Source organism: Sturnira hondurensis, unplaced genomic scaffold, assembly GCF_014824575.4.
Source record: "Sturnira hondurensis isolate 20B ecotype Veracruz unplaced genomic scaffold, ASM1482457v3 Scaffold0004136, whole genome shotgun sequence".
In the NCBI taxonomy this organism is placed as follows: domain Eukaryota; kingdom Metazoa; phylum Chordata; class Mammalia; order Chiroptera; family Phyllostomidae; genus Sturnira; species Sturnira hondurensis.
The window spans coordinates 22,100,375-22,112,434 of NW_028076767.1; the positions used below are offsets into that span (position 1 = coordinate 22,100,375).

The 12,060-nt window shown below is 43.6% G+C and overlaps 1 protein-coding gene and 1 pseudogene across 1 annotated transcript in view; both read right to left on the reverse strand.

Moving 5' to 3' along the window:
- Window positions 1–677, reverse strand: part of RBL1 (RB transcriptional corepressor like 1) — a 64,300-nt gene extending 63,623 nt beyond the window's left edge. The window contains exon 1 of the mRNA XM_037044021.1: window positions 251–677. Coding sequence (XP_036899916.1) covers window positions 251–406 — 156 coding nt within the window. The 5' untranslated portion in view covers window positions 407–677. The remainder of the gene's footprint in view (window positions 1–250) is intronic.
- Window positions 678–10,938: 10,261 nt separating this feature from the next.
- On the reverse strand, window positions 10,939–11,084 carry LOC118986052 (uncharacterized; annotated as a pseudogene).
- Window positions 11,085–12,060: the final 976 nt, after the last annotated feature.

The window sequence follows — 12,060 nt, forward strand, 5'->3', positions numbered from 1 at the left end:
GAGGACCCGAGCGGCTTGTGACCTTGGACAAGCCGCTCCTTTTCCGAACTTCACTTTCCCGCCTCGAAAGGAAAATAATACTTAAAGAGCCAGAATGAGCTACACTCACCCCTCCAGTTTCGCACTCCGCGGCGCCCGGCTGGGCGGCGACCCTTCTCGGTGGGGAAACTCCCACCGACCCCTAGGGAAGGGCAGGGGCGGAGCCGGGGTGGGGCCTGGCGGGGGTCGGATCCCACCTGCAGCCGCTCACCTCTAGGCTGTAGTTGCCCCTGATGGCGGTGAAGTCGTCCAGGGCTTCGGCCGCGCTCCCCTCGTCCAGGTTCAGCTCCTGGCACAAGGCCTGCAGCGCCTCCCCGGCTGCGGCGACCACTGCCGCCCCCTCGTCGTGGGGGTCGTCCTCGAACATCCTCTCAGGCCCTGCGGGCGGCGCGATCACAAGCCCCCCACTCCTTTCTCCCTCCTGGGTGCGCTACCCACAACCACCTGCGCCAAAGCGCGCGAAAATCGCAGCTTCAGAGCGAGGTCTCTTCGATGGTCTGCATCCGCGTTTCTCCTCAAAAAAGTCCGTCTCTCCTCCGGGGCTCCCAGTGGTCCTTCTTTGGAAATATGACAAGAAGACGAACCACGGGTCCTGGAAAAAATCTGGACTTGGCCCTTGGGCCACGGTAGGCACAGCCGGCGGGACAAATTGGGAGCGGAGGGATCGACAGCCCGCGCGCAGAGTCTGCCGGGAGTTGTAGTCCGTATCCTGCTCTGAAGCCTTCGGCGCCGCCCTAGTCCCCGCCGCTCTTTGGCTCCGGTAGGACTGGGCTGTGTGTTTAGAGGTGGCGTGGTTCCAACCTAGGGAGAAGTCTCTGTCCCGCCAACATTTGGGCCTGGAGTGTCCCAGCTCCGCAGCGCCAGTCTGAGACGTGCCCCTTGAGTTAGGAGATGGAGGAGAGAACAAACAAAATGGTCCCTTGACAGAAGTGGTTTGTTGGACTCCGTTTTAATGACTGAAGGAGGTGTTGGTGAAACAAGGATGTTAGGGGACATCTCTCTATGTCTTCTTGGTTGCTAAACGAAGCTTGATCTGGACCAAGAGAACGGCGGTAAGGGGGCCTCTTTTCAGTCCCCTGGACCCCGGGACCCGTCCCAGCAGCGTCATTCCGGGCTGAGGAATGGCCTGAGCATAATAAGCCTGAAGGCCTGGAACTGGTATCGGAGCTTACTCACCCTTCTGCGGCTGCACCAGAACTTCTGCTTCAAGAGCCAGAGTGATTTTTTTTTCTTTAAAGGTATATTGGAGCATAGCACTCTACTCAAAATCCTTCAGTAGATTCCTCTTGCCTTTAGAATAATGTCCAACTCCTTTTATGGCCCCCAGTACCCCGTGTGATATGTCCCCACCCCATAGAGGGCATTGCCCATCCCCCACTCCCCATGCCCAGGTAGGTAGTAAAGGTTCAGCCTCACTGCTTTGTTTTGGAAGCTTCCAAATGCCAAGCTACCAAGCTGGTTCTTGCTTTGAGGCCTTTCTCACATCCTGATCAAACGGTTCCAAACACTCTACAACAGGCCTTTGCTTGTCTGGCTCCTCATCATTCAAGTTCAACTAAAGGTGGCCTTCTCAGGCCGTCCGTGAGCACTGTATCTAAAATAGTTCACCGCACCCTGGCTGGTGTAGCTCAGTGGATAGAGCACGGGCCTGCGAACCAGACGATCGCAGTTCGATTCCCAGTCAGGGCACATGCCTGGGTTGCAGGCCAGTTTCCGGCAGGGGCCAGTTCCCTGCAGGGGATGCACGAGAAGCATCCATACATTGATGTTTCCTCCTCTCTCCTTCCCTTCCCCTCTAAAGATAAATAAATAAAAAATATTTAAAAATAAATAAATAAAATAAAATAAAATAGTTCACTGCACCCTCCACTCCATTTGTACTGCACCCTCCACTCCATTTGTCTTCATGGCACCTTATCACCGTCTGAAACTGTTCATTGGCTCTTCCGACTAGGTGTGTTGTGAGGTGTGTGAGAGCAGGGGCCTTCCTTTCCTGTTCACTATATTCCAAAGTTTAGATTGATGCCTGGCTGGTAGTTGTTACTCAGTATGTACTTAGCATGGCGTATCTGAAAGATTACAAAGGGCTCATTGTTGCTTCTGGTGATGGAAGGAGTCACCAGAAGTGAAAGTGAAAGATAACACAAGGTAGGTTACAAAGCACATCAGACGCCCCATTAAAAGCCTGGATGTTATCATCAGCGGGGGGTTCAATGAAAATAAGGTGACGAATGATCAGTATGTGTCTTGCACAAGTTCCTCTGGCTGCGTCGTGACACCAGGAATGGATGGAATAGAGACTAGATGTGTGGAGTTGATAGGGCCTGGTACACGCTGGGAAGGAGCCAGCCTGGACAGAGTTCTCTGGCCTGGAACTAAAGGGGACACTGCAGAAGAAAGAACCCCCAGGAACAGAGAGTTCTGCCTGGGCCAAGAGGTGGACAGTGATGCTGTTAACTAGAATGGGAGCACAAGTGGAGGAATCAGATCCGTTCTCGAACTGTTGTGTTTGGGATGTTTGCAGAAGTTTAAGAGGAAGCAATTGGACCCTGGAACGTAGCCCGCGGGACTTGGGAACCAGCTGCAAGCTGGGTCTCAAATGAGGAAAAACCCGAACTCCCTGCAAAAACTGAAAACTCAAACCAAACTACCCATGTGGTGGTACTTCCAACTCTGCCTCCTTCTGGTAGCTACTGCTTCAGTTGACGTAAGGATGATCTCATGATTCTCTTGGCACGGAATGCCTACCCAGAGACTCTCCCCATGTGCATTTTACTTAGAAGATTGCTTACAGGCAGTCCATCTCCAGTACTAAGGGGTCTACAATGGGTTATCATCCCTCCCCCAACTTCCTTTGCTATCAGCAAACAAATGTCAGGATCAGTGGAGGTGCGATGAATGAAAAGTCCTCTTGTGGCTCATTTGGATTTCTAATGAAACTGCTGCACTTATTTAAGAGAGAGCTCCAGGTGTGGGGACAGCCTGGACATGAGGATTTGGGAATGTTTCGGCAGTATCTGGAAGGAAGGAGGTTTATATCAGGGAGCATGATGGTATGAAAAAGAGATTTTAGGAACCTCAACAGTTAAGGGATGGTCAGAATTTGAGGAGTGAATGAAAAAAACTGGCCAGAGAGGTATGAAAACAAGGAGCAGTATCTCAGAGGCTAGGAAAGTATTTCATAGAATCCAATACTGCAGAGAATTCAAATAGGATGTAGAGTTCAAAGACCTCATAAACTAGCATTCGTATGTTTTTAGTGAATTTTGCCAGAGCAGGGGTTTTTTTGTTTTGTTTTTTAAGATTTCACTTATTTTTCAGAGGAGAAAGGGAGAGAAACAGTTGTGTGAGAGATACATTGATTGGTTACCTCTAGCATGCCCCCTACTGGGGACCTGGCTTGCAACTCAGGAATGTGCCCTGACTGGGGATGGAACCAGCAACCTTTTGGTTTGCAGGCCAGCACTCAATCCACTGAGCCATGCCAGCTAGGGCCAGAGCAGTTTTCTTTAGCCCAGTGGTAGTGAAAGCCATATTACTATAACAGATGCTAATGGGAAAATCAGAAAAAGTAGGAAGCAAAAACTTCAAAAGTTTTGTGGAGGAGAGGCAAAGTAAAGGTATTTTCTAGGATAGGGGAAACAAGCATATGAATAGTCACGGGCAGAAACAGGTAGAGAGACTTTGAAGATAAAAAAAGGGAGAGAGATCATTGAGGGGGCCAAGCCGGGAAGCCAGATCCCGGCCTTCCCTCTTCATGTTCCTGACTGGAAGGTGATCACCTCACATTCAGATTAAGCAGACCTGCTAGGTGCTCTGCTAAGTGGAAAACAGAGCAACTTACAGTATAGCAGTAAAGGTTTGGAACGATTGTTGAGAAATATCACTGGGTCTGTCAAATGCAAACATCATGGTTGGAATTTTTTGAGGAAAAATGGAATAAAAGTAAGTCTTTCCCATGGGATCCTCGCTTTCATAGCTGCTCCTGTGGACAAGACAACAGAGCTGAGAAGCCTCAAGGTTTTTTTTGCCTTTGCCATAACTAATCAATCTCTTTTCTTCCCCAGACGGGAACTGCAAAGGGAGATTCTGGCCTTGAAAAAAACCCAAGATAACAGTTAATAGCTCCCACAAATTATAAACCAAACAAAACTAGACTCATTGCCCCATTTTTTAAAAAGGTTTTTATTTTCTTTATCTTTTAGAGGGGAAAGGAAGGAGAGAAGGAGAGAAATATCAATGTATGGTTGCTTCTCGTGAGTCCCCTGCTGGGAACTGGCCTTCAACCCAGGCATGTGCCCTGACTGGGAATCGAACCTTGATTGTCTGGTTCGCAGGCCCGTGCTCAATCCACTGAGCTACACCAGCCAGGGCTCATTGCCCCATTTTTCATCTTTTTAGTAGTTTGGTTTTCAGTGAGTTGCAGTATATATACCATAGCCCATTTCTTCTGTACTTCTGGATTTGAATCTCCTGATTCTTTTCCCAAGTCGTGCATGCTAACTCTTGAAAACCCTTCATGTCTTCATTCTACGAATGTTGACTGAATGCATGCTATGTGCAAGATACTTATTCCTCCTTTGCTGTGACTTTTGGGTCATCTGCACTTGACCAGAGGAGCACTGCTGGCTTGAAAATGATCCAAGAATAAAAGAAACATCTCTCAAAGGTTATCCACCAAACAAAAACTGAGAAACATTATTATTTTTGTCTCTTCAGGGCTGAATCGGGAATTTGAAGAAGTCATATCCTATGTAAAATAGAAGGGGTGTCCAACCCACATCTCATGGGCTGCATATGGCCCAGGATGGCTATGAACGCAAAAATCATAAATTTACTTAAAACCTTTTTTTAGCCCTAGCTGGGTGGCTTAGTGGATTGAGCACTGGCCTGCGAAACAGGGTTGACAGTTTGGTCCCCAGGCAGGCACTTGCCTGGGTTGCAGGCCAGGTCTCTAGTAGGGAGTGCACGAGAGACAATCACAGATTGATGTTTCTCTTCCTTGCTTTCTCCCTCCCTTCTCTTCTGTCTAAAAATAGATAAATAGAAAATATATATTTTAAAAACACCATTTTCCCCCCTCATCAGTTTTCCTTAGTGTTTGTGTATTGAAAAACTGAAAAAACTGTGTATTTAATGTGTGGCCCAAGATAACTCCTTTTCCAGTGTGGCCCAGAGATGCCAAAAGGTTGGACGCCCCTAAAGCCTTCCATTTTCGTCCTACCTCCTGATCTGTCACTCTTTACATCCAATCAGTCACTTGCTTCTATGACTTTTCTTTTTACTATGTTATAATTCTCAGACTGTCTTGAGTCAAATTATTAGGAAATACAGGCCTTGGAGACCAAGATAAAAGGAAAATATTCTTTAGTTTCCTTATTTCCCTTATGCAATAAAGCAGATTTAAGCAGCACTTCCCCACCCCCATTTTGGTCAGGAACTAAATTGTCATTGGTTTTCTACTGCCACACCCACTAAAACCCCCAGCCCTGGCTGTCCTCTTTGTTGTCCCTCACGCCCCTACTCTTTTATCCCCTACTCCTAATCACTAAAGGTTGTGGGTTCCTGCCCCACTAGGTTTCTAGTTGTCTCAGCATTTCGCATTTTCCCTTCCAATCTGTTTTATACTTAGTTCCTAGTCTAGTTTTTCTCAAGCAGCATTTGTATTGCGTCACCTTCTTTCCCACTACTTCAGGGAGTCACTCTTACCATTTGAATCAAATTTAGGCAGCTTAGCATTGAGGACGCGTGTCAGACCCAGCCTCATCTGTGTGCTTTTTGCTTTTTCCCTGTTATCCATAAGCTCACCCTACTTTTGATCAGGGTTCATGTGTTTTTAAATTTTTCTTAATATCCAGTGGCATGTCCCTTGAACTCTAAACTGAGCTTTTTTTAAATAGAAATGAAATATGATTAGTAAAATAGTTCACTCTGCCTTCACTTCTGATCCAGGTGTATCATGAAGGTTGTTTCTATTCTGCTCCCACTGTGAGATGGTCTCTGACTAGCCTCCCTGTTGTGGTTTAGCATTTCAGGATTCCCCAGAGCACGTGTCCAAAGCCTGATTGTGACCTTCAGAGGCTCCAAGACTAACACGATTATAGTGTGCACTCTCCCCAATGTTATTCAAAATACAAACAAATCTAAATCACAAAATAAGTGTACAACACAGTTCTGATTTTTTTCTCAAAGTGGCTTTTCATTTTAAAATTCTGTCAAAAAAGTGTTTTGTCCTCCAGCTTAAGCAGGTGCGTGATCAGCACTGAAGAAAGAACAGAGAGGATTGGAATCAAGAGGCCTGAGCCCTGGCTGGTGTGGCTCAGTGGATTGTCAGCCTGCAATGCAGAAGGTTGCAGGTTTGATTCCCAGTCAGGACCCATGCCTGGATTGTGGCCTGGTACCCAGTTGGGGACATGTGAGAGATGACCAATCAATGTCTTTCTCCTTTTCTTTCTCCTGCTTCCCCTTCTCACTCTAAAAATAAATAAATAAAATATTTTTTTTTAAAAAAGGAGACTTGAATCTAAGTCTTAGCATTGCTACTTACTGATTTGTGCTCTCTGGCAACTCAGCCTGTTTCCTCACCTGTAAAATGGTGATAGCAATAACATCTAAATTAAACAATTAATTCAAGGTAAAAAAATAATGTGAAGATTCTATACAAATAAAAATTATATTATTTCTCCTACTCTTGTGCTGCACCAGAAACAATTTGCTGCTTCCTAATCAACTCTAATCTACTTTATTTCCACATCTTGGAGCATGTTATCTCAATCAATATAACAGATTCTTTTTTGATCTTATTTATTTATTTATTTATTTATTTTAGCGAGAGGGGAAGGGAAGGAGAAAGAGTGGGAGAGAAACATCAATGTGTGGTTGCCTCTCATGTGTCCCCTACTGGGGACCTGGCCTGCAACCCAGACATGTGCCCTGACTGGCGACCCGTGACCCCTTGCTTCACAGACCTGTGCTCAATCCACTAAGCTACACCAGCCAGGATCAATATAACTGATTCTTAAATGCATGAATTAATTTTTTCCCCAGGGTGCACATTTATTTACCTAGATTTGCTTAAAAGTATTCTCAAGCTTCCAAATTCAATAGATAAGAATGGCTTTAAACAGTACTTTTGAGTCCATTGGAGAGATACACCTTTATATGATTATTATTATTTTTTAAGCCTGCAGTACCCAGGATTCCAATGGAAGTCTCCCATCCAAGTACTAGCTAGGCCTAACATTGCTTAGCTTCCAAGATCACATAAGATAGGGCATGTTCAAAGTGGTATAGCCATAGACTATATGATTATTTTAATGACAATTATCTGTCAGGTAATTGCAATGTAAAGCTAATATGTAAGTGTGGCAGAACACGTGAATTATACAAATTAAATGTCTCCAGAGTATTTTGAAAAGCACTTTGGCTACATTTTTAAGTCTAACTAAACACTCCAATATACACAAGAGTACTCTTGGGCACTACTCATATAAGGATGGATAATCCTTCCTTAAAAGAATAATTTTCTGAAATTAAGTGCATGAATTTAAATTGAATAGCTGAGATTAGAAATGGGTCCACTCAGAGCAAACAGACTGAAGATTCTATATCCACATGCATCTATCTGTGTAAAACATCTCTGGAAATAAGAAACTGGGAATGCTTATAAGGGTGAGGAATTCAATAATGGTGAGATAGGAATAAGGAAAGGTCTCTTTTACTGTATAGCTTTTTGTATCTTAATTTGTACTTATGCCAAAATTAATAAAATGGATACTGTAAAATAAAGACCATTACATATGTATGCTATAACACCTGATACTTTTTTACCACCTATTTTTTATTGTTAAAGCTCAGTTTATTAAAAATTGCACTTAAGAACTTCTAAGCATTTTGCCATTTCAGAAACTATTTTTCTCTAAATATTTGATTAAAAAAATAAGATACAGGGGTGGAGAATGATGAATTAATTTTCATATATAATTTCGGTGTTACTGCTAAGGTCCTATAAGGTTTGAAATACAATAGAAAAAAGCAAAAACTAGGTGGTTAGATAATTTCAGATGTTAACTGTGTAACTAAAGCAACAGACCAAAGGCTAATTTCCTCAATATATAAAAAGCTCCTATGAATCAACAACAACAAAAAAGATATTCACAATGGGGAAAAGATTCAATACAGTCTTAGAAAAGGAAATATAGTTGGCATTTAGACATGAAAAGATGCTCAACCTTTCTAATAAGAAATAACACAAATTTAAACCATTGAAAAGCCATTTTTAAAACATATACAATTGGTAGAAATCCAAAAGTTTAAAAATGTTCCAGTAACTCATTTCTTTCAGCGTTAAGTCAAACTTTGTCATGGCCTACAAGTTACTGAGGACCTGGATGTGGTCCCTTACATAACTTCACTTCCTTGTGTGTTCATTTGCTACTCTCTCCTTTCTCTTCGTACCTTTGTCAAACTGACCTTGTGGTTCCTTGAATACCCTGGGCAACCCTAGTACTAGCCTTAGCACTTTTGAGATGGCAATTTCCTCTGCAGAGAATGTCATTTTCCTAGATCTGCATACCTAATTCCTTCACTTCCATCAGGCCTTTGTTCACACACAGATCGCTTTCTCAGTGAAGCCTACTATTAACCATTCTATTTATTTTTTTAAAGATTTTTAAATTTATTTATCTTTAGAGGAGAAGGGAAGGAGAGAGGGAGAGAAATATCAATGTATGGTTGCCTCTTGTGCGTCCCCTGCTGGGAACTGGCCTGCAACCCAGGCATGTGCCCTGACTGGGAATCGAACCTCGATCCTTTGGTTCATAGGCTTGTGCTCAATCCACTGAGCTACACCAGCCAGGGCTATTAACCATCCTATTTAAAATTGCACCCTCTTCTTCCCTACAGTCACCACACTCCTGATTTCTCATATCCTTTTTTCCAGAGCATATTCCAGCTTCTAACACACTATGTGACTTTATGTTTAGTTATATATTGATATGTATTATTTCTTTCCCCCACTAGAATATAAAACTCACCAAGGCAAGGATTTTATTCTGTTTTATTTTTTGGTAGTATTTTCTATTTGTATTTTTTCTTATTTTTTGTTTGTTTTGCTTTGCTAAAATTTTTAAATCTGTTTTTGCAGGGGAAGGTGGGACTTTTTTCTTCTATTTCTTGATGTTTCTAATTACCTGGGACAGTTCCTGGCTAAGTTGGGGATTTGCATGTAAGGCTAGCAGATCCTCTTTCTCTAGGGTAAAGAAAGCTAAGTAAAGCTGAGTTGGAGGATTGTGATTGGTATATGTTACGATTCCTTGGCAGGTGTTTCTATAAGTTCAGATTGACTTAGGTTGAGATTTGTGATGTGGAACTGGCCACTAAGGTAACCTTCATTTTGTGGGTCCTGATATGTGGATTAAATATCAGTATCCATAGGAACTATTTAAAACCAGTGCTGTCCTCCTTGGACACTGGATGATAAACTCTGCAGGATGAGAGAAAGTGTAGCAGACATAACTGAATCATTCAGTAATTGGCAGTTGGTGTTTAAGTAAGAGAAGTCATCCTATGTGGTGGGCAAGTTGTATCCATTTTTCGGGAAGGAGAGAATATGTCATTCCCCTTTGTATTTTGCATAACATAAGGCAGTTGTTAATTATCTTTTCTAATCCTCTTCCTCTGCTGAGTTCTGAGGAGGGTTTGGGCAGAGGTAGGGAAAGAATTGATTTATAAGATAGGTCTGCAAGGATGACAGGAAAATCTCTATTTCCCACTGTTGTTAGCATAGATAGCTAGATATTAATAAAGGAAGGGAGCAAAGGGAATCAGACATTATTAAGCACAACAAACTAGGGAGCTGATCGAACACTGACCCTGCTTCACTGGGAAGTTGCAGCAGTCATAGGCTCCCCGGGGGACCGCTGCATTGGATCTAATCCCTGGAGCGAGCAGGCAGGAAGGCAGGATCCTTACTGGCCATTAGCCAGTATTACTGAGGGAAAGATAAACTGGGAGGAGAAATTCCTCTGCTGGACACAAGCCCAGGAGGAGCCAAGATGGCACAAGTGGAGGTGCTTCTACTATGAGGCAAGTGCAGTAGGAGCCAAGATGGAGACCAAAAAGGCCTCTCCTGGGAAAAGAATTGGACTGGATAAGGGACATGGCACCCCGGAAAATCTAAGAAATGGGTTGGTTAGGAGGAGGATCCAATGCAAACCCGCAAAGGATTGGGAAATTGAATAGTCCGTTTGAAAAAGTGCCTAGTCCTTCCCAAGCCCAAGACAATATATCAACATAATAAGGGATGTTTCTGTCTGTCTCTTTCTTTCTCTCTTTCCTCTCCCCTTCCCCTTCCCCTCTCTCTGTCTCTCTCTCTTTCCATAACACACACTTGCCCATTCTCTCTCCATAGCAGTTATGTGGGCCTAGCAGCCACTGGGGCCTGGGCTCCAAGTGTGGGCCTGGGCACAGCACCAGCTGCAGTGCAGCCAGAAACACTGGACTGAACCAATGGCATAGAATTTATGGACACTGGCCTTTCTTCTGGGCTTGATGAAGACAAAGCTGGACTTCTCTCACAGCAGGACAGATGGAAGCGAGGCACTGTGAACCCGGGGGCAGCCCTTGGATTTCACTTCTAAAATAAACCTTACCACTAAACCATATCCTCCCATGTGGGTCCCTGGAAATAGCTTTTTTCACAACATTGCAAGGACCCCATTTCTACAGGCAACATTATCACCCAACTCCATATTCAAATAACTCCCTTCTCAATTCTGCTCAGTAGTGCCTAAAATATCTCAGTTAGAGAGGTTCACACCTTTTGCTTAAGAACTGTACTTTGTTAAAAAGCAAAAATCTCCGGAAGAATTCACCTCATTAAGAGGTGTTTTTTTTTTTTTATGTGCCTAAGGCATGAACCAGCTCTGGCCACCAACATAGGAAAAAAAGCTAGGATGAAGTAAGGACTGTACAACTGCTTTGCCCCTGGCTGATATAAGAGCAACACCACCAATCAGGTGTGTCCTCTCCCATTGCCAGGGGGTTCACCTCATTAAGTTTTGCATTACCAATCACTTACACTAACAGTGAGTTCATCAAATCCTGTCTTAAGAGGGAGAGATTTACCAAAAAAGGAGCATGGAGCCTAAAACCTGGAAGAAGGAAGGAGGGGGCACTGGAAGAGATAGAGAGATTTAACCTACTTTACAATTGTGCCTAGTGCTGTTTTATTTGCCAGGGCTGATGTCTGAGGGATTCTCCTTTTGCTCAGTTCCATCTTTTACTTACATGATAGTTTAATCTTTCAATAAGAGAGAAAAAACAATTTCTTTTTTTAAAAGATTTTATTTATTTATCTTTAGAGGGGAAAGGAAGGAGAGAAGGAGAGAAATATCAATGTATGGTTGCTTCTCCTGAGTCCCCTTCTGGGAACTGGCCTGCAACCCAGGCATGTGCCCTGACTGGGAATCGAACCACAATCACCTGGTTCTCAGGCCTGCACTCAATCCACTGAGCTACACCAGCCAGGGCGAATAAACAATTTCTTATAAAATAAGTACCTCTGTATAAGGAGGAAAAGCAATAAGCAATACCCAAAATTTAAAAAGTAAAATCTAAAATAATAAAGACAGCCCTGGTGGGTGGTTCAGTTGGTTGGAACATCGTCCTGTGCATCAAAAGGTTGCAGGTTTGATCCACCATCAAGGCACACATCTAAGTTGCAGGTTTGATCCCTGGCTGAGGCATGTACAAGAGGCAACCAATCCATGCTTCTCTCTCACATCAGTATTTCTCTCTTTCTCTCCCCTGCTTCCTTGCCTTCTCTCTCTAAAATAAACAAAGCAAAACAAAAACACATCCTTGTGTGAGGATTAAAAATAATAATAAAATAGAATAGTTCTGGTCAGGTGGCTCACTTGGTTGGAGTGTCATCCTATACACAAACCCTTGCGGGTTTGCTCCCAGGTCAGGGCACATACCTAGGTTGCAGGTTCAATTTCCGGTTGGGGCTCATACAGG